The sequence below is a fragment of the Ambystoma mexicanum genome, chromosome 6p (assembly GCF_040938575.1).
Source record: "Ambystoma mexicanum isolate Mex_15411 chromosome 6p, UKY_AmexF1_1, whole genome shotgun sequence".
Classification (NCBI taxonomy): domain Eukaryota; kingdom Metazoa; phylum Chordata; class Amphibia; order Caudata; family Ambystomatidae; genus Ambystoma; species Ambystoma mexicanum.
Window position 1 is genome coordinate 581,655,454 of NC_090935.1, and position 21,694 is coordinate 581,677,147.

A 21,694-nucleotide genomic window follows, 5' to 3' on the forward strand; every position below is an offset into this window, starting at 1 on the left:
GAAATATCGTTTTGTAAGTGAAAGTGAAACTGTATTTTCTTTTACTTAGGATTCCCGGCCTAACGACGGGGAATATTCATGAGCATGTGAATCCATGCTAGACCCATGCTGGAGAACAATAGTTACAGGTAAGTAGCTTGTTCCCTCTGTGCACCCCTCTTGCTTTGCATCTGTGCCTCCATTTCTATGGGTTTTTTGGGTTCAGTGTATTTGTACATCTATGCACCCATCTTGCTTTGCCTCAATTTTGAAAATTCGTCTTTGGGTTCGGTGTATTTGTACATCTGTGCACCCCTCTTGCTTTGCATCTGTGCTTCCATTTTTAAAAATCATTTTGGTTTGGGTGTACTTCAACATCTGTGCACCCCTCTTGCTTTGCATCTGTGCCTCCATTTTTTAAATTGTTTTGGGTTGTATGTACTTGTACATCTGTGCGCCTCTTATCTCTTGAAACTCTATTCCATTCTGGATTGCATTTATGCCCTGTGACTACTTCTACTAGGTGACCTGGCGAGGATGCCACTTTCCCTGTGCTGGAAATACAAGTGACTAGACCTAGATTGTGCCAATGCATTTCTGTGCCTTGGCCCGTTCTGTTGCTGATGCCATTCCCTTTGGAACTACCTCCCGTCCATGACCCATAAGGAGCGTGGGCCCCAAAGCTGCCTGGTGGAAAGCAACTCGCAAGTGGGCCTCTGTGTGCCACACAGTGCAGGGAGACACAACTGTTGGTGTATCCCACGCTCCCAGGAGTGTTGAAGCAGGTAAAAGAGCATAGCAGGGGTGAGACTGTGCCAGTTATTCACAATCACATAATGCTTTGGGGAGAAAGTTGTGAATTGAAGGAAGGCTATGATGCGGGGGGGATTGGAGGTGTTAAGGAAGCTGGGCATGCTTTATTGTGTCTGAATAGGAATCCTACCACCTGTTTCCTGAAGTGTGAGTAAAAGATGCCTTGAAGGCTAATGTGGAAGCTGGTGGCCGAGACGGTGTAATGTGAGTGTAGCTATGTTTTATTTGGGGTGTGGAAGCGGTGGGCTGCAAAGGTGATTTTATGGACTCTGCAAATGATTGTGAGATTCCACTCGTCTCCTGCCTACATTCCTGACCTCTGAGCAGCATGCCTCAGCGGCGTAATTGTAATTGTTTATTTGTAAAGCACTTATACACAGGTGAAGTGCTTCAAAGTGGGAAGGGAACAAGGGAATACAGTAGTCATTCTCAGGCCTTGAGGTTTCTGAATTATCTAACAAAAATAACTAGCATACAAGGCCTGAGGCATTTCTACTAGTGCAAGTGCATAACAGGATGGAAGGAGAGAAGGGGTTGGGGGGAGAAGGAAAGAGCACACAGTCAATAAGCTGCCATACTAGGCCTAACTACTTGTCACATTGTACAAGTGCATGACCAGGAGTGTGGAGAGAAGGAGGTGTTGAAAAGGACATACAGAACAATAAACTACCGTATTAGGCCTGGCGACATTCAGATTGATTGATGATAGGTCATCATCAATAATGCGCCTATGCACAAGTGTTTCAGGTGCAACCAAGCTGGAAGGGGAGACAAAGGGAGGACAGGACAAAAATCTTGATAGGCCTAGTGCATTCAAGGTCGCGCAAGTGAGCTGAGAGGAAGTGCAAAGGAGGGGGAACAAGTGCACCCAGTCCAGTAGGGGCCTGGGTTAAGTGGACAGAGGTTGCCCCTCACATGGAACCTATTCCGCGTGCCGAGGTGTGAGGCAGAGTGCAGAGGCCTGGTGGTAAGGGTAGGACTGGCGGGGGAGCCTGGGACCTGTGAGGCTCTGGAGGTGCACCAGGCGACCAGTCAGCAAATCTGAGCAGTGTTGTGGAGGATAAGGAGGAGGGAAGCAGGAGAGTGGAGAAAGGAGGCTACCAGGTGAGAGGGAGAGAGAAAGTGGAAGAGAAGAGGAAGGTCTTGAAGAGTTTCCAGAACTTGAGGAGGTCCAGCTCAAGAGCAAGATCAAGGGAGGCTGTTCCAGAGGAACAGCACCTGCAGAGGATAAAGTTCTACCCCCAAATCTCTGTTTGGAGAAATGGCTCCCCCGCAGAGAAATGGAGGAGGCCGAGTCGCAGGCTCTAGAAGGAGAGTATTTAGGCATAGAGCATTGTAGGTAGTGCTGTGCTGCCCAATCCACAGCAGCACTATTGTGCGTTTGATTTGTTGATGTTTTACTGGGCTATGGCACCACACTCATCTTGCTTGGTAGTGAAAATATTTTCTAAGTAAATAGAAGAGTAGGATGCTGGGTATCTACTCCCTAATATTAGCAATATGTGAACTGTGTATTGTTTGACTATACTGTTCTTAATGCTCATACATTATCTTTACAAGTTAATAAATAAACATAAATACTAAACCAAACTGAGAGCATTTTTTAATGTGTTTCTATTTCAGTATAAAAGCCACTACAATGCAAGGGGTTTAGTGAAACTGTAGCGAAGATACTGATAGCATCTAATGTCAATCAAAAACACAACAAATGGGTAAAAATCCTAATATATATTCACTAACAAAAAACATTGTTAAAGGGACGTTATGGTTAAGTTGCGCTACTGCAAACCTATCCCCTTTACTGAAAAAACTATGCTAAAGGAAGGGTCTGGTTACAGTGCCCTACTAAAAACTAAAAAACCTATCAAATTCAGTGAAAAAAACGTGGGTAAAGGGACATAATTCTTCAGTTGCCCTAATAACCTAGCAACTTCAGTGCAAAAACTTTTGTTACAGGGACGTTACAGTTACTTTGCACTAACAACAACCTATCCATACTATGGTTACAAGTAAAACCGAAAAACCCCAGAAATTCGTTAGTTATGGTAAACTAAGCAACCATAACTCGCGCCACCACTGTGCACTGCTAAGACTAACAACCATGACATCAAAGATGACATCACAAATGTTTTTTCAGAGAGGGCACAGATAGTGCGCTGTAAGACTACTCTGTTGTACTCTGCCTCTTCAGACTGTGCTCTAGATAGTGCGCTGTAAGACTACTGTGTTGCACTCTGCCTCTTAAGACTGTGTTCTAGATAGCGCGCTGAAAGACTACTGTGTTGTACTCTGCCTCTTAAGACTGTGTTCTAGATAGTGCGATGAAGACTACTTTGTTCTACTCTGCCTCTTAAGATTGTCACATCTAGATAGTGCGCCGTATGACTACTGTGTTGTACTCTGCCTCCTAAGATTGTCCCATCCAGATAGTGCGCTCAAAGACTACTGTGTTGTACTCTGCCTCTTAAGACTGTAGTGTACTCAAAGACTACTGCGTTGTACTCTGCCTCTTAAGATAATACGCTGAAAGATTACTCTGTTGTACTCTGCCTCTTAACATTGTGTTCTAGATAGTGTGCTGTAAGACTACTGTGTTGTACTCTGCCTCTTAAGAGTGTGTTCTAGATAGTGCACTGAAAAGATTGTTGTAGTGTACTCTACCTCTTAAGACTCAGTTTCATCCAGATGGTGTGCTCAAAGATTACTGCCTCTCAAGATTGTGCCCAAGAGATATTGTGTTGCATTGCACGCTTGTAACACTTTACAAATTCAGTTAGCGTGCTGAAAATTTACGGTGTCGAATTCTACCTAGTAAAACTGTGTCACATCTAGATGGAAACCCCATCTCGCAAATATCCCCCTCCCACACCCGTCCATATTCCTAGAACCCTGCGCCCCCTCCCTCCCGTCCTCACTCAGACCCCACGGCTCACCACCCGCTCACTTGTTCCAACCTTCTCGAGCCCCACAACCAATCCTTCCCTGGGCCCAACCATAGAAATCCCCTCGTCCACCTCACTTCATCATACCACCACTCGCCCAATCCCCCATCACCAGCCCACATCGAACCCTAAAATCAGAGCCCCACTCTGGCACGCCAACCACCTCCCTCCCCTAAAAACCATCCTCCCCGCCCCTTCCCAGCCAAACTCATTGCTCCCAACCCTCCCTCTGACCGCTTCCGAGAACTCCCCAGTTCAACACGAGATGTCACCCTACCCTATTTAAAACTCAAAAATCGCAGCCACACGCTGACGAACCAACCACCTCCAATCCCAGAAACCCATCCAGCCCCTCCATTCCCACCCAAACTCATCCCCTCTGACCTCGATATAAAACTCCCTAATACCACTCGCCATGACAGCCTGCCCCCAATTCAACTCCCAAACCAGAGGAGCCTGCTGGCACTCCAAACACCCCAAACCTCACTTACCTCAACCCTTACCTCCCACCCAAATGCAATCGTCCCACCTCTCCTTTCCCCCTCCATACCTCCAAGCCTCTAGCCCCCACCCTCCCTCTGAACCATATTGAAAACTCCCTAATACCCCTCGCCATGACAGCCCGCCCCCGATCCAACTCCCAAACCAGAGGAGCCTGCTGGCGCACCAAACACCCCAAACCCTTACCTCCCTCAACCTCTACCTCCCACCCAAATGCAATCATCCCGCCTCTCCTTTCCCCCTCCATACCTCAGAGCCCCATCCCCTATCCAATCCCATAAATGTGCAGCCCCCCACCCACAACCCCCTCCACCCTTTCCCACCACCCTTAACCTCTCCTCAACACCTGCCTACACCCACACACCATATCCCTTGCCCTCTCCAAAAGCAGCTCGCCTCGCCCTCGCAAGAACAGTAGCTGCATCTCCTTTGCCCTCTGAACACCGCACCCTCTCTCACAACCCCACTGCACAGAAACCCCTGAAATGTAGAAAACGATCCTGGTCTGCTTCCATGACAGCCTACTCCTCACCATTTCTACCCAGCCTCCCAATCTTTCCCTCCCCATCCCTGCTACACTCTCCCTTGACCTTGCCAATCTTACACCCCCTCTCTCTTGACTTCTCACCCTGCACACCAGACCCCCATTCCTTCGAGACTCACCCGAAACTCTCCCCCCCAAGCCCTCTTGACCAATATCCATCCGCCCACTCACTCAGGCCTCCTAATCTCTACCCACACCCCTCTCCTATCCTCTTCCTCCCGCCTACTCTTCCCGCCCACGACGGACTTGTCTCCTCCCTCCACCCCTCACATCCCTTCCAACCTCCCCCCACGCACCCCTTACTCACACCCCAACTATCTCCATGATCACACCCACTCCGAAGTCAACTGCATCCTCTTTAACGCCCGCTCTGTAGCGAAAAACAGACACAGAATTTTCGACCTCCTCTCCTCTGACAACCCTGACCTAGTCTTTATCACTGAAACCTGGATCTCGGATGACTTTGCCCCTGTCGCACATGAGGCATTCCCCCCTCCCCCCAGCTATTCCCTCATCCCACTCAACAGACCCTCAAGAGGGGACGGCGTGGCAGTCCTCTTCAAATCTCACTTCTCTGTCTCGCTTGTAAATTCCCAGTCATGCATTCCATCATGCGAATCCCTCCTTGTTAAACTCTCCCGCAGCTTCTTAATCATCTACAGACCCCCTGGTTACGAGAGACATTTCACAACCAACCTCTGTGACTCTCTAGCCACCACTGAAGTGCATCACCCCTCCCTGACTCTCCTGTGAGACTTCAATATCTGGTTGGACATCCCCACCAAGCCCATGACCCATTCACTGGTCGACAGTCTTGATGCTCTTAACCTCTCCCTTCACATGAACCGTCCAACTCATTCTAAAGGGCACACCCTGGATACTATCTTCAGCTCCCATGACCTGATACATCTAGCCCCCTCTTTACCACTCATCTGGTCCGACCATTATGTCGTCCCTTTCTCTATCCTCACCCCTGCCCCCACCCCACAACCCGCCGCCCCCCTTCACCGCAAATGTTGGAAAAAACTAAATATCTTCCTTGACCTAGCCAAAGCACTGCTTCTCAGACCCCCCACAGGACCCCCCCTGATGGATCTTTAACCATTGACCCCTTCTACTCGTGGCTTAATGACTCACTAATTCCGCTCACCCCCTCATGCCCCTCCTCCTCACGCCTTGGACCATTTCCCATAGTGTTTACTCCCGAACTGAGGAATGCCAAAAAACTAAATAAATCCTTGAAACGCAAATGGTGAGCAGAAATAACCAGTCTCAGTAGATCCACCTTCGCCATGCAACATCCCAAATACAAAGCAGAAATCCAAAAAGCCAAAAAATCCCACTACAACAATCGGATTCTCAACTGTGGAAACCACAGCAAAGATCTCCACAAAATCATATCTGAATTAGTCAAATCTGCTTGCACCTCTTCCCAATCTACCCCATCACAATCGCTCTGCGGCTCTCTCTCCCTCCACTTCTATACCACTGCTCTCGACAGAACAACCTCCCTTAACAATAAACTGTCCCTCCTCCCACTGCCCCAAATACCGTCCAACCCAACAACCACCCATGCCGCCGCAGCCCCCTCCCTAACTACCTTTGACTCCATCAAACCAATCTCCAGAGAAGAATTTCTTGACCTCATATCTGCTCGCAAACCCTCTGGTTCCTCCCTAGACCCCTTCCCCGCCTCAATCCTCAAAGAAATATTCTCGTCCACCTGTGCGGGAGAACATGCAAGAACCGTCCTAAATGACTTCCTCTGCTCTAGATTATTTCCTGATGCCTTCAAAATTGCACATGTCAAACCCCTTCTTAAAAAACCATCCCTTGACCCCCTCAACCCCACAAATGACTCTCCCATCTCAAATACCAGATTCCTTGCAAAACTCATTGGCCCTCATTACGACCCTGGCGGAAAGCAACTGACCTGACCGCCATAGCGTAAATAGCGTTTCCGCCATGGCACGACAGAGTAAAGTGCGGCTAATTCTGACCCATCGGGCACGAGCACTACGCCTTGGCGGAAGTGCAAAGTCCGCGATGGCGGAAATGTCCCCAAAACGCCCCTCACCGCCGTCAGGTGCAATTCCGCCACCGGACATAGCGGTCACCGTAGAGAGCGGCAATCGGAAAATACGGTGACCGTAAATATACGGAAACGGAAGCAAAAACATGGTCCCGGAACGGGAAACAGCACGCCGTACACCTATAAAACCAGAACATTCACACAACCATTAAAAACACTACCCTGAGAGACATCCCAACCCGTCATCCACCCTAGTGAAACCAAAACAATGGGAAAAGTAGCGAAAAAAGCGTGCGACCGCAAGCGGCAGGTCCACTTCTCACGTGAGGAACTCACGGTGCTCACAGAGACCCTCCAGGAGAATGCTGCCGTCGTCTTCTCGACGCAAATGACCAGGACGGCACTTGCGAACAAGAAGGCCATATGGGCCCTGGTGGCACAGCGGGTAAGTGCGGTGGGGACCGCAACCCACAGCAATGCAGAAAGCGATGGGACGACTTGAGGATACGCGTACGGAGCATACTATCCGCCAACCGTAACATTGCCACAGCTACCGGGGGAGGATCGGAATCACCCATCAAGCTGACCCCCTGGGAAGAAATCTGTGCCTCCACCATTGGAATGGAGACCATAGAGGGAGTCGGAGGGATGGAGAAAGGAGTGCAGACAACCGAAGAATCAGGTAGGTCGCCCAAATAAAACTATGCTAAAACCACAATGTCCAATCATGTGAAGTACCATGTGTCCACATAGTGCAACAGAAACACATGTCCAGGAGAACGTCCACTCACATTGGCCTGATAGCGGACATTAAAAGTCAAATTAAATAAATAAATAATTAAAATTCCTAAAAACACCCTCTACACGTGCAGCAGGCACCCCCTAACTGCAGGCTGCAATACAACTGCACCCTCAATCCACACAAAAATGAAACCACCTCCAAGGCCCTGACCCAAATCACCCTCAGGTACCACCCCAATGCATGTGATACATTGCCATTCCAATTTCCACAGACCCATTAATAACGCTCGCCCTCCTTTACTCCACCACAGGGTCCGATTCAAACGACGAGCTCCAGGACACCCCTACCAGCACACCTGCAAAGAGGGCCAAGACCAACGGCCAAAGACCCTCCACCTCAGCTGCACGCATCAAGACACGGCAGCAGCACAAATCAAGTGGCAGCACACAGGAGGGGACTTCAACAGGCACCCCAGCAGCCAGCATGGCCACAACACCACCACCACCACAGGCCCCCCCAATGGATGCCACAGAAGGCACTGCTTCTGGTGGCAGCAGCACCATAGGTGACACTGCATTAATGGCAGCATGCTCCGACACAGAAAACGGTGATGTCGATGTACGATCCATCCATGACCTGTCTCAATCCCCCTGTTTGTTTCATCCCGTACAACATGAGGATACCACGCAGGGGCACTCACAAGACGACGACTGGCCATCCCCCACAAGCCCTGTGTCAAGGCAACATGAGGTGATCAGCCCCTCTGTGACACCACCGCAAATGGCCATGACCCAGCAGAGGCAACAGTCCCTCGACCAGGTGATCGTGCAACAGCAGCAACTGGCCACGCTCCTCAAGGACCATGCTGATGAATGTGGGGGTACCAAGGCAGCCATAGAAACATGTACAGAGACACTAAGGGCAGAAATGGAGAGAAGCACCGAGAGCCTGAGAGAACAAATGGAGAGAAGCACCGAGAGCCTGAGAGTACAAATGGAGAGAAGCACCGAGAGCCGGAGGGGGGAACTGCATGCGACGTCCAAAGACGTATGTGCTGAACTTGCCGCTGTGCGCCGTGTGCTCACTGAGCTCTCACAAACCCTTAGGGACATGCATGGACGTGAGCAGGCAGAGACATCATCCGTTGCAAGTTCCGTCCAGGGCAGCCCCCAACGTAGATCTGGGAGGAACCTGCGCTCCACAGGCAGGGGTGCCCCTGATACCCGGAGAGGGGGCTTGCAATAGCGTCTGCCCACTGACAATGAGCATCCTTGGACACTGGTGTTCGGGGGGGAGGTAGGAGGGTGGAGGGGGTGTGTTGGGCTTACTTGGGTGGCGGGTCGATAGGGTGTGTAACACAATTTCACATTTGCTATAAACATTTCACAATCATCCAATGAGATGTGTGGACATTGATCTTTGTGTACGAGGCCATCATAGGCGTACAGTACATATTGTGCATGTTCCAGACACACACAGTGCCACAACTCCCGTGTCCATGTATCAACCACCAGGCGTGAGTGCTAGAAGCATGAATCTATGATAATCTGATGAATTTCACGGCCCTCCTGTGCCTCGCGGACTCCTTGAGGTTCTGCCACATCCCCACCCACATCATGACCATATTCTGGTGCTTGCAGTTCTGCGTCAGGGGGCATGGGCACATTTCTACGTATGCACATGTTGTGTAGCATGACACATGCCATGACCATCTTAGCAACCTTCTCATGGCGGTACAGGAGTGCCCCGCCAGACCTGCTGAGGCAGCGGAAACGACCCTTCAGTAGGCCGAATGCCTGTTCTATGACTACACGGGTACGTGAGTGGGCATGGTTGTAGTCCTCCTCATGCTGGTCCTGTGGGTTCCGGAGTGGTGTAAGGAGCCATCTCTTCAGTGGATACCCGGCATCACCTGTATGTGGACAATAAAGGATGTTTGAGGAATGACATTGCTACGTAAGCACCCCCCCCCCTTCCTGGCAGGTCATTGCCGCATCACATACCCCACATTATCATGCATGAAATGAGACTCACCGAGTAGCCAGGATCTGTTCCCTGCATGTCGCTCCATGTAGCGTGGTATTGTAGAGTTCCGTAAGACCATGGAATCATGGGTTGATCCAGGAAATCGGGCACAACAATGTGTAATGATCCTGTTTGAGTCACACACCATTTGTACATTAAGAGAATGATATTATTTTCGGTTGCGGTACTGGGCCTCCATGGCATGTGGGACAACCAATTCAACATGGGTGCAGTCGATGGCACCAATGCAACCCGGTATGCCGGCAAGTGCATGGAATCCCACTTTTGTGTTCGTAATTTCCTGCTCCGAGCGTGGTAGAGAGATGTAGTCGTCTGCGTGCTTCAGGAGGGCATCGAGCACTTGCAATAGTGTCCGTGACAACAGTGGCTGTGAAATGCCATGCAACTGTCCGACTGTGTGCTGGTAGGTGCCTGTGGCCAGGAAGTGGAGTACAGACACCACCTTCAGTAGGGGTGGGATGGCGGTTGGGCTATCTATCATGCTCACAAGGTCAGCGTGTGTCATGTCCACAATGGCGGTTATGGTGTCCCGGTCCAAACGGTAGAGGGTGTGGATCTGCTCATCAGTGAGGTTGAACGGATGTGCTCGGAGGCGTGGGATTGCGGGCTGCCTGCGTGGTGGTAGTGGCTGTGCTGGTGGGCCTTGCTGGCCCTGCCTTGCCCTCCTCCTCCTCCTGCGTCTCCTCTGTGCGGCCGGTTGTTGTAGTAGTTGGTGTTCGTCTTCTTCTTGAAGTTGGAGTACTTGCAGTGCTATCAGGTCCCCCAGGGCCAACATCGCAAGTCCTGCCGGTAGCATTTTGGAGTGGGTGTGGTTGTGGGAGGGGGTTGGGTGTGCAATGTATGTGTTTCCAAGCTGTATAGCCTCCACCTGTGGTGATTCATTCCACCTGTGCAAGCTGCAATCCCCTTTGGGCGAGCACGTCCCGCACACAACGCTGCAAATCGACGCATGGCATCTTGCTATTACAATCATGTATTTCATCCCGATGGCAGTGAGATCTTGCTTCATATGTTAAATCTGCTATGCTCCCATTGTTTCACATACTATCTTTGCAGTCGGGAACATACTTGTGAAGGGTCCGTGGAATGTAGTACTCGATTAACGGTGGACCCTCATGCAGCGCTGTACCGCGGGTCACCGACGGGCGGGGCGTCCCATTTGTGAGTGTAGCCAGTTGCCATTTTCACACACTGCCGCACTAAATGGATGGATTTGTGATTTCAAGCGGTCACAGATGCCTTTTCGACGTGATGTTGCAAATGAGGAATTCGAAGGACAGCGCTTTCGGTTTCCAGCTAGCGGCGAGGAGACGCCCACAGGTCTGACTGCAGATAGAAAGTTCTATTGTTTAATGTCCTTGGGACAGGGGCCATGCCGAGAATGCAATGATTGATATGAATAGTATGGGATGCGCAATAGCGTAGTGGAGGATAAGGCAGGACGCTCCCAAATACATGTTACTTCACAACACTAGAATTCCGGCCTGGAGCACAGTGGATTTTGCAGAATGCATTTAGCACAGATTCAATGGAAATTTATAATGTGATGTGAGTAAATAATCAGGCGTTTTTATACCGGGATGAGGGAATGATGTATGGATGCATGGACAGATGATTTAATAGAGAGTCTGCCATGTACATGGCTTTTTGGAATCTATCAACTTCCTCTGCGCTATGTGATGCAGGGCTGCCATAGTGGGACCATCGTCTATCTGCCCTTGTTGAACCCTCCCTGTCTCGACGCGCCTTCAAACACTTGTGTCTATGCACGTTACTAATCCCATCTAATGGATTCTGTTTTAACAGACGCATGCACACACACACTCGTTTGTAATAGTGTTTTCACCTCGATTTATATGGTTATGATTCGCAAGTGATTATTGGGTGCGAATACTCCTTTTGAGTGGGCTAGCATGCATATGGCTGTGGATTTAGTGTGATCTTTGAAGTGAGTAATTCAAATGGAGTTCAGATGCCCATACTATTCTTTTTCGTTTCATTTGGGTGACAGGTATCTCCTCCCCTTTTGCAGCTGCCATCTGTATGCCACTCCTGCAGATGGCTTTTACTCCCGACACCTGCTGCTTCGTGTTAATCAGTGGAGCACCATTACGATCTTATGGGACGATCGCCAATGGCCCACATGCCCTTACGCAGTACTAGTGGCTAGGAGCAACATTTCGAGCTTTCAGCTGGACTAGTGCCTACCTAATGGGACGGCCCTGCGGTTCTAGGCGCTTCCATGTTGCCTTTTGGAACGTGGATGTAGCCCCTGTGTACCATGGAGGAACAGGGCGTCACACAAGAAGAAGCTGGTCATTTATTGCGGATGCAGCCCACAATTATGAGATATGATTTGGAGTTCATGACCTAATAGCTGTATGGCCCGGGTGATTTTGTTGTGCATTAAATTTTGATTATGATATTGACCTTGTAGCGTTATTCTTTGCAAGTTATGTAGCATATTCCTATTTGTGGAGCGATGTATTGTGAGGAGATCTGCTTTGGGTTCGGCCTTCTGAGCATAGTTGCGTGGTACTGTACTGGGCGCGTTTGCCTACGAAGGCCAGTAAGGTCAGGGATAGGGGCTGCCATTATGACTGTTTTAATGATGTCATGCTCATGGGAGGGGGATTGGCTTTTGTGTAACAGATGCCGGTCAGCCAGGTGGATTGGTGGAATGATGTGATTTTCAGAATATGGCTGGTCACAGGTGCCTGTGTTTGCGTGCGTTTCTTTGAGGGAGACTGAGGTCATGTCCATTGGAATGGCTTCTGTATTCGTGCCATCTGTGCCCTGCTGCTCCCATTGGCCCCTCTTGAGATGTGCCTGGCTGCTCAGTCACTCTGCCAACTTGTGTGGTACATGCTTATGCTGCTGGTTAGTTTGTTTACTGGCAGGAGTACAGGGCTGGTGCAGTCTCACTCAGGATACTGCTTTGTATGTTGCCTTGCACTGGTGTCAAGCGATGGGGGCCTGTTTTTGTTGGTCTCAGTTTTCAGTTCATGTTGCTGTACTTGGAGCTTCACATGCCTGTGCTGCATCAGTACGGCTATGGTGCCATGGCTAATATGGATGGCCACTCACAAGGCACTTGGAGCCCCTACATTCATTTGTTCGTTGGCATGCATGGGTGACTTGTACATTTCACTGGTTGCATTGTTTGACTTCATTGCACCTACGAGGAGTTGTGCAATGTGGCCAGGGAGTGGTGTACAGGCACTCAGTAAGGCCTTTTACGGTTGGTTTTCGATGCCGTACTTCTCGCCATGGCGGAATGGTACTTTCCGCCATGCTTGATGGCGTTAGGTACATGTCCGCTAGGGTCAGAATTCCCGTACCGTTGCGCCATGGTGGTAATTACGGTTTCGCAGTGCGCGCGTGCGCGTACTTGGTGCAGTTAGCGTTGGCGTTCACTACGGTGTCGCTAATGGCATCGTACTTTACGGTGACGGGTCATAATCGCAACGGGCGGTGTTCGATGGCGGTATTGCATTTCCGCCATCGTTTTTCGATTTCCGCCAGGGTCGTAATGAGGGCCATTGACCGAACTGATATCTCCCAATAAAACGCCTTTGTCGAATCTAACAACTTCTTTGACCCTGCCCAATCACTAATTCTCCTCAACCTGTCTGCGGCCTTCGACACAATTAACCACTCAATCCTCCTTGACCGCCTCCACTCCCTAGGAATCTGCGGAACCGCTTTCAGATGGATCACCTCCATCTTGAACAACAGGAAACAAATAACCCTCCTATCCCCTTTTCTCACGGCTGCTCGCCCAGTTAATACTAGAGTACCACAAGCCGCTTGTCTATCAGCTCTCCTATTCAACCTCTATATGTCTACCCTCCCTGGAATCATCCGCCTGCACAATATCCTGTGTTACAACTACGCAGACGATACCCAAATCATCCTTAAACTCCTCAACTCAGACTCCAACACTCAGCCCGACCTTGCAGCCTGCCTCCTAGATATCGACCGTTGGATGACCACAAACCACCTCCTCCTAAACCCAACCAAAACCAAAATCATGGTGTGCAGCAACACTGAGCTTCTCCCTCGTCCACTTCCTTGGCCACCTTCCATGGGCCAACCGCCCACCCCCTCTGTCTCCGTAAAAAACCTTGGATGCACCATGGGCTCTGACCTAACCCCCTCCCGACAGATCAATGTATCTAAATCTTGTCACTACCATCTCAAAATTCTCAGGTGCATTTTTCCCTACCTCTCCTTCCCAAACAGACTTGCCGCTGTTATGTCCATTGTAATGTCGAGACTGGACTATGCCAACTCCCTTTACCTAGGAGTCCCAGCATATCACCTCAATAAACTCCAAAGAGCGCAAAACGCTGCTGCTAAAATGGTACTAGCCCTGGGTCCAAGAGACCACACCTCTCCAGCTCTCAGAACCCTCCACTGCTCCCTGTTTGGTAAAGGGCCACTTTCAAGACCCCGTGCATCACTCATCATGCAGTGCACAAGACCGGCCCTCTTTACCTGCAGGATAAGCTAAAACCTTAGCTCCCACCCCGCACCCTAAGATCAAGCTCTGCCCTCCTTTTAGTGATCCCTACCACCAACTCCGTCAGGATCGGAGGATCCTCTTTCTCAGCATTGGCCCGACTCTGTGGAACTCGCTTCTACCTCACATCCGACACACCGAAGACTATATGACGTTCTGCAAATTACTAAAAACATGGCTCTTTTCCTAACATCAACGGCAATCCAAAGTTATGTCTGAACCCCCAATGACAAAACACACAATGAGACTCTCTACCATGAGTTCAACGACCTCCGATTCTACCCACAGGTTAGAAGTATCGATAGAATGGGTAAAGGGAATGGATCGAAAAAATAGATAGATGGATTGATGGAGGGAATAGATCTACGAAACGAATGGATGGAACGGAATGGAATGAACGTTGTGCATGCATGTATAGAGTGACGGACAAAGCAAATGGAAGGAACAGGAGGAGCCGATGGAATCAATGGAACAGAAAGACGCATTTGAAATACAGGGACTGAATAGATAGCACGGATGCATGTGGAATTAATGGAATGTATGTATATAGAGTGGATAGAATAGAAGAAATCAATAGAACTGATGGACGTAGTTGATGGGTGGATGGAATTGACCGATAAATGGAGAGGATCGATGGAATGGGTATTGGATGGAATGGATGAACGCAATAGATAAAAGGACGGTCCTATAGAAGAGATAGATGAAATGGGTGGAGTGGATGGATGCATGTAGGGCAAGTCAATTGAACGGATAGCGTGGATGCATGAACTTGAGAGAATAGACAAAATAAATAGAACTGATGTATGGCATTGATGGGTGGATAGAGTGAATGGATGGATGGACGGACGGGATCAATGGAATGAATGCTGGATAGAATGGATGGACGCAATAGACAAAGACAGACAGATAGAAGAGATAGATGACATGGATGGAGTGGATGGATGCATATGGGGCAAGTGGATCGAATGTATGGTGTGGATGGATGCAAAATGCTTGGACGATATTGTGATATGGAAGCGGTGGCGGCCGACCTGGATCACGGGAGAAAGGAGGGGGTTGCGGAAGTGAGCAGCCGGGTACCAATGCTGGCCTTTAAGTGAAGGGAAAAGACTGCTGATCCCAGAATGCCCCATGGAATACCGCATCAGGGAGGGGGCCCACCAATGGGAAAAGAAATAAAAATAAGAAAAGGGAAAACCGTGTTTCCGTATCATATCAGACCCACCAGAACAGACACAAAGCACAGGGTTAACCCACAGCGGCCGGAGCAGGGAGGAGGTGGGGAATCAGGGTTAGGTGTGACAAAACCGTTGCTGAGAACACCAGAGGCTGATTACGAGGGAGGAGCGGGTCAAGGGTTAAAAGCAACTCGAGACTCAACAAGGGTCTTCTATTGCAGGAACGGCGCGTGGCGATGGGCGCTGCACCAGATTGGAGTGAGACCAGCGGAGAGTACGAGTGGGCTTACTAGGAAAAAGCCTAAAACCTACAGAGTGACGCCGTACCTTGTCCGAGACTCCAGACAGCAGTACAGAGCAGAAAATCGGCAACCAGAGGAAAAGTATTCAGAGAGGTGAACTGTGGGCCATTGCTATTTTTTCCTTTTCGTGTGTATCGGACGGCTGCAGGTTGAGGGTTGAACGCCTGTACACGCTGTGGTGTGATAAGAGGCAATTGGGAATGACAAAAGCATGGCGCAGCAGCAGTGCCTGCGAGGTGAAAGGAACCGTCTTCAGTTGTATGTTACCTGTGAAGTGAGTTGTGATAATAAACAACGTTTGAAAGTAAAAACTATGTTGTCTCCGGCTAACTACTTAACAGTGGTGGCAGAGGTGGGATCCAAGAGGAACACCAATTTCCATCAGCATGGAAGCCGTGTGGAAAGCACTGGCTGAAGGCCAACAGCAGCTGCAACAGTTAGTGCAAGTACAAGGGCATCAACCACAAGCGGATCGGCAGGCCCTACAACAGGCTCTGCAAGTGCAAACCGCAGCTCAGGAACAGGGCAGAGAAGCATTGAGGATTCTGGGTGAATCAGTGGCGACACGAGCACATCCGGCCATTCCCCCACCGTACTTCAAAAATACCAGGCGGGGGATGACCCCAGTTATTGTGAACTTTGAATGAATAGCCCGAGCAGCACAATGGCCACAGGACCGATGGGCTTTCTTTTTGGCGCCCTTGCTTACTGGAGTAATGCAGGGAGCACATCAGGCGGCCAACCCCACAGGGGACACCCCATACGCAGACATCAAGAAATCAGTGTTGGAAAGACTGGGGATGGATGAGGAGTCAAATAGGCTCCAGTTTTGAGAAACCAGACTAAAACACGGCGAGAGCCCCAGGCAATTGTTCTAACACGTCCAAGATTTAGCAATGGCTACAACCAAACACTGCCACGATCGGACAGATTAAGGAAAAGGTGATGTTGGAACAATTCATTAACGCCCTGCCGAGTCCCATACAACGGTGGGTAAGGCAACATCACCACCTTATACTGTCTGAAGCCATAGATGTGGCAACCGCCTATCAAAAAGCCGGAGTACCCCGCACCTTTACGGCACTACCGGCGAGACCCCACAGTGAAACCCCTATCATGCGCATCAATTACCGGTGAGCCACCCAGGAACCACGGAACAGACCAGACCCTAAACCCACCAACGGAACCAGCTTCCTAAGAGGGCAGGCACCCCAATGTTTTGAATGTGGGGAATGGGGCCATATAGCCCGGTTCTGTCCCAGAAAAACCAAGGCCGAAGCCATGGACGTTGGAACGGTAGAAGCACCAGGATATCGGAAGAAACTGCCCTATGTGATTGAGGTAACGGTGGATGGACATCCACAACCAGCCATGATGGACAGCGGTAGCAGACAGACAGCCATACAACCATATGTGAGTGAGCAAGACCCAGGAAAGGTGAGAACCATTGACATAAAATGTGTGCATGGGGATGTGAAAGGGTACCCCACGAAAGACATTGTGTTGCGGCTACAGGGACACGAGATACCAGTTAAAGTAGCCATTATTCCCACCATCCCAGCCTGGTACCAATAGGGACAGATATTCCAGAATTCGACAAATGGTTAAAGGAAGCTCCATTTTCCACAACAGAGATTGGGGTACCGGCAAGAAGAGTGCAAACCACAAAGAGCCAGAGAAGGAGTACGGAAAAGAACAGGGAAAAAGGAATGGATATTGCCCTCATAGACTGTCGAGTGAGGGACCATCTTCCCTCGTTCCGGACTGAAACCGGACTGGGTGAAACCCTAAAAAGGGCCAGGGAGCGCAAGTCCAAGCAATGGGAGGGGTCCCAGTTACCACGCCATACTTCAAGGAAAATCAACGGCTAATATATAGGGTGACCCGAGGCTCGCACAACCAAGAGAGGGAGCAATTGCTGGTTACCCAGTCATACAGGAAAGCTCTGATTCAACTAGCACATGATCACACAACAGGGGACCATTTTGCAGAAAACATGACAGTGAAGAGGGTGTTGGATAATTTTTACTGGCCTGGAGTTTATGCGGAAATAGCCAGATATTGTCAGGAGTGTGCCATATGTCAAAAAACGAGTCCTCACACACCGGCTCGAGCACCTCTTCAAAGAATGCCCCTGATTAAGGAGCCCTTCCAGAGAATAGGAATGGACATTGTAGGGCCATTAGAGCCCACCAGTAGAGGGTTCCGGTTCCTCTTAGTGATTGTGGACTATGCCACTCGGTATCCCGAAGCTTTCCCTTTAAGAGGAATCTCAGCAAGACAGGTATGCAATGTACTTCTACCGTTCTTTGCTCGAGTGGGAATACCCATGGAGATAGTTACAGACCAGGGGAGTAACTTCATGTCTGTGGTTATGATGGAGGTGTGCAAAACCTTAGGAATTCAACACTTGAAAACCTTGGTATACCCCCCCCCAAACGGATGGGCTGGTAGAACGATATAATAAAACTATTAAACAGATGATAAGAAGAGCCACCAGTCCCACAGGGTTGAGATGGGATCGGGTTTTACCGTGGGTGTTGATGGTACTAAGAGATACCCCGCAATCATCAACCGGATACTCCCCTTTTGAATTGTTATTCTGAAGACAGCCCAAATCCATACTGGGATTACTAAAAGACACCTGGGAACAACAGGAGGAAACCTCGCTAACAGACTATGTCAATGAACTAAGAGAACATCTAGGTAAACTGAGAGATTTTGCTCAGGAAAATCTGGGGAGGGCCCAAGAAAGACAAGAGAAGTATTATGATCAAGGAAGCCAACCTCGATCCTTCAAGGTAGGGGGTAAGGTGCTGGTTTTACTGCCTACCCTCACGAACAAAATGTTGGCCCAGTGGAAGGGCCTGTATCAGATAACCAAAAACCTGGGTCCGGTGAACTATGAGTTGGAACAACCTGACCAGAAAAATAGATTTCAGAATTACCACATTAACTTGCTCAAGTTGTGGAAAGAAGGAACACCGGGCATATTATGTGCAACACTCTCAGATATGTCAGTCTCAGAGCAAATGGTCCCTAATAGCCATGATAGCTTGCAAGATGTTGGAATGGGGGAACAGTTAAATGAGACCCAAAAGGCCGAATTATTGGAGACCTTGAAACCGTGGGTCGAGAGTTTTTCAGGAATTCCAGGATGAACCCATATGGCTACTCATTCCATACACACGGAAGAAGGGAAAATTGTACGTCTCAAGCCTTACAGAATTCCGGAGTCAAAACATGGAGAAATAGCCAAAGAAATAGACAACATGCTTGAATTGGGGACCATTGTGCCATCTAAAAGTGCATGGTGTTCACCTGTGGTACTAGTACCTAAACTTGATGGTACCACCAGGTTCTGTATGGATTTTAGGCAGTTGAACGCCATATCCCAATCCCAATATGACACCTACCCAATGCCCAGAATTGATGAACTGATAGAAAAGCTTGGGTAAGCAGCATTCCTGAGCACCCTGGATCTCACGAAAGGGTATTGGCAGATTCCCCTCAAACAAGCAGACCAAGAGAAACCCGCCTTTTCGACTCCTCAAGGCTTGTTTCAGTTCACGGTTTACCCTTTGGGTTACATGGGGCACCGGCTACATTCCAAGCCTTAATGGATAAAATCCTGAGACCACACGAAGAATAAGCCACAGCTTACTGAGACGACACATTAACCCCAAAAAGTCCAAACTGGCAGTACACAACACCAAATATCTGGTGTATGCAGTGGGAGGTGGGGTGATAACCGCGCTGTTGGACAAGATTCAAGCCCTGCAGAAGCTGCAACCTCCTGAAACTAGAAAAGAAATACAAGCCTTCCTGGGATTTGTGGGGTATTACAGGAGATTTTTACCACACTTCTCTACCATAGCTGCACCCCTTACGGATGCACTGAAAACAACCCGTCCCCTGCAGATCACCCCGGAGGCCGTGCAAGCTTTTCAGAAACTGATCTGGATGATTTCCACGAAACCTGTTCCCCATTGTCCTAATTTCTCGAAAGAATTCTATTTGCAGGCGGATGCCTCAGGATGTCGCTTAGGAGCGGTGTTGTCACAGGGGACGGAACAAAACCTGTGCCCAATAGCATTTATCAGTAGGAAATTACTACCCCACGAGATTCCATACTCAACACTGGAAAAAGAATGCCTGGCAATAAAGTGGGTGGTAGAGTCTCTCCGGTATTACCTACTGGGAAGACGGTTTACCATTTTTTCCGATCATGCACCCTTGAAATGGTTGGCGACACAAAAATGACTCAAACCATAGAGTCCTGCAATGGTTTTTGATGCTCCAGCCTTACCAGTTTGTGACTGTTCATAAACCCGGAAAATATCAGATGGTGGCTGATTACTTGTCCCGTGCCATGGACCTGCCCGAACGGGGTATGTGATATGGAAGCAGTGGCAGCCGACCTGGATCACGGGAGAAAGGAGGGGGTTGCGGAAGTGAGCAGCCGGGTACCAATGCTGGCCTTTAAGGGAAGGGAAAAGACTACTGATCCCAGAATGCCCCACGGAATACCGCATCAGGGAGGGGGCCCACCGATGAGAAAAAGAAAAATAAGAAAAGGGAAAACCTGGTTTCCGTATCATATCAGACCCACCAGAACAGACACAAAGCACAGGGTTAACCCACAGCAGCCGGAGCAGGGAGGAGGTGGGGAATCAGGGTCAGGTGTGACAAAACCATTGCTGAGAACACCAGGGGCTGATTACGAGGGAGGAGCGGATCAAGGGTTAAAAGCAACTCAAAGAGACTCAACAGGGGTCTTCTCTTGCAGTAACGGCGCATGGCGATGGGCGCCGCACCAGATTGGAGTAAGACCAGCGGAGAGTACGAGTGGACTTACTTGGAAGAATCGGAAAACCTACAGAGTGATGCCGTACCTTGTCCGAGACTCCACACAGCAGTACAGAGCAGAAAATCGGCAACCAGAGGAAAAGTATTCAGAGAGGTGAACTGTGGGCCATTGCTATTTAGTTCCTTTTCGTGTGCATCGGGCAGCGGCAGGTTGAGGGTTGAAAGCCTGTACACGCCGCGGTCTGATAAGAGAAATTTGGGACTGACCAAAGCACGGCGCAGCAGCAGTGCCTGCGAGGTGAAAGGAACCGCCTTCAGTTGTATGTTACCTGTGAAGTGAGTTGTGAAAATAAAGAATGTTTGAAAGTAAAAACTCGGTTGTGTCCGGCTGACTACTAAACAGATATGTACAGAAAATTGACAGAGAATGGAGTGGGCCGAGCGGATGGAATGGGAGGAATGGAGTGGATGGAAGCGATGGGGTAGTGAAATGGATGGAATAAATGAAGTGGATGGAATATATGGAATGGACGGAGTGGATGAACTGGGTGGAGTGGATGGAATAGATGTGAGAGATAATAGATGGTGTGTATGGGTGCATTGAACAGTTGGATAGGTTGGAATAAATTAAATGGATGAAATCGATGGAGTGGATGGAGCAGACGGAACAGATGGAGCGGATGAAGCGGGCGTAGCAGATGGAGCGGATAGAGTGGATGAGTGGAACGGATGGAACGGATGAAGTGGATGGAATGGATGAAGCGGATGAAGTGAATGAAATGGGCGGAGTAGATAGAACCAATAGAGCATAGGGAATGGATGAAATGGACAGAGTGGATGGAATGGGTGAAATTGATAGAGTCAATGAAATGGATAGAGTCGACGAAATGGATAGAGTGGATAGAATGGATAGAGTGGATGAACGGATAGAGTGGATGGAACGGATAGAGTGGACGGAACGGATAGCGTTGATGGAACGGATAGTGTGGTTGGAACGGACCAAGTGTATGCAACGGATCGAGTGGATGGAACGGATCGAGAGAGTGGATGGAATGGATAGAGTCAAAAGAGTGTATGAAATGGATAGAGCGGATGGAATGGATAGAGCAGATGGAATGGATGGAGCGGATGAAATGGATGGAGCCGATGAAATGGATGGAGCGGATGGAATAAATGATATATATAGAGTGGATGAAAAGGATAGAAGTGGACGAAATGGATAGAGTGGACGAAATGGATAAAGTGGACGGAATGGATAGAGTGGAGTAGAAGCAATGTATA

At 49.3% G+C, this 21,694-nt stretch overlaps 1 protein-coding gene across 5 annotated transcripts in view; it reads left to right on the forward strand.

Moving 5' to 3' along the window:
• HOMER1 (homer scaffold protein 1) overlaps positions 1–21,694 on the forward strand; it is a 1,117,839-nt gene that overhangs the window by 323,330 nt on the left and 772,815 nt on the right. The window contains exon 1 of one of the 5 annotated variants that reach the window (XM_069627414.1): positions 20,388–20,567. The exons of the other annotated variants lie outside the window; for them this stretch is intronic. Within the exon in view, the coding sequence (XP_069483515.1) occupies positions 20,403–20,567 (165 nt within the window). The 5' untranslated portion in view covers positions 20,388–20,402. Of the gene's footprint in view, positions 1–20,387; positions 20,568–21,694 lie in introns of those variants that run through there. 5 annotated transcript variants of the gene reach the window in all.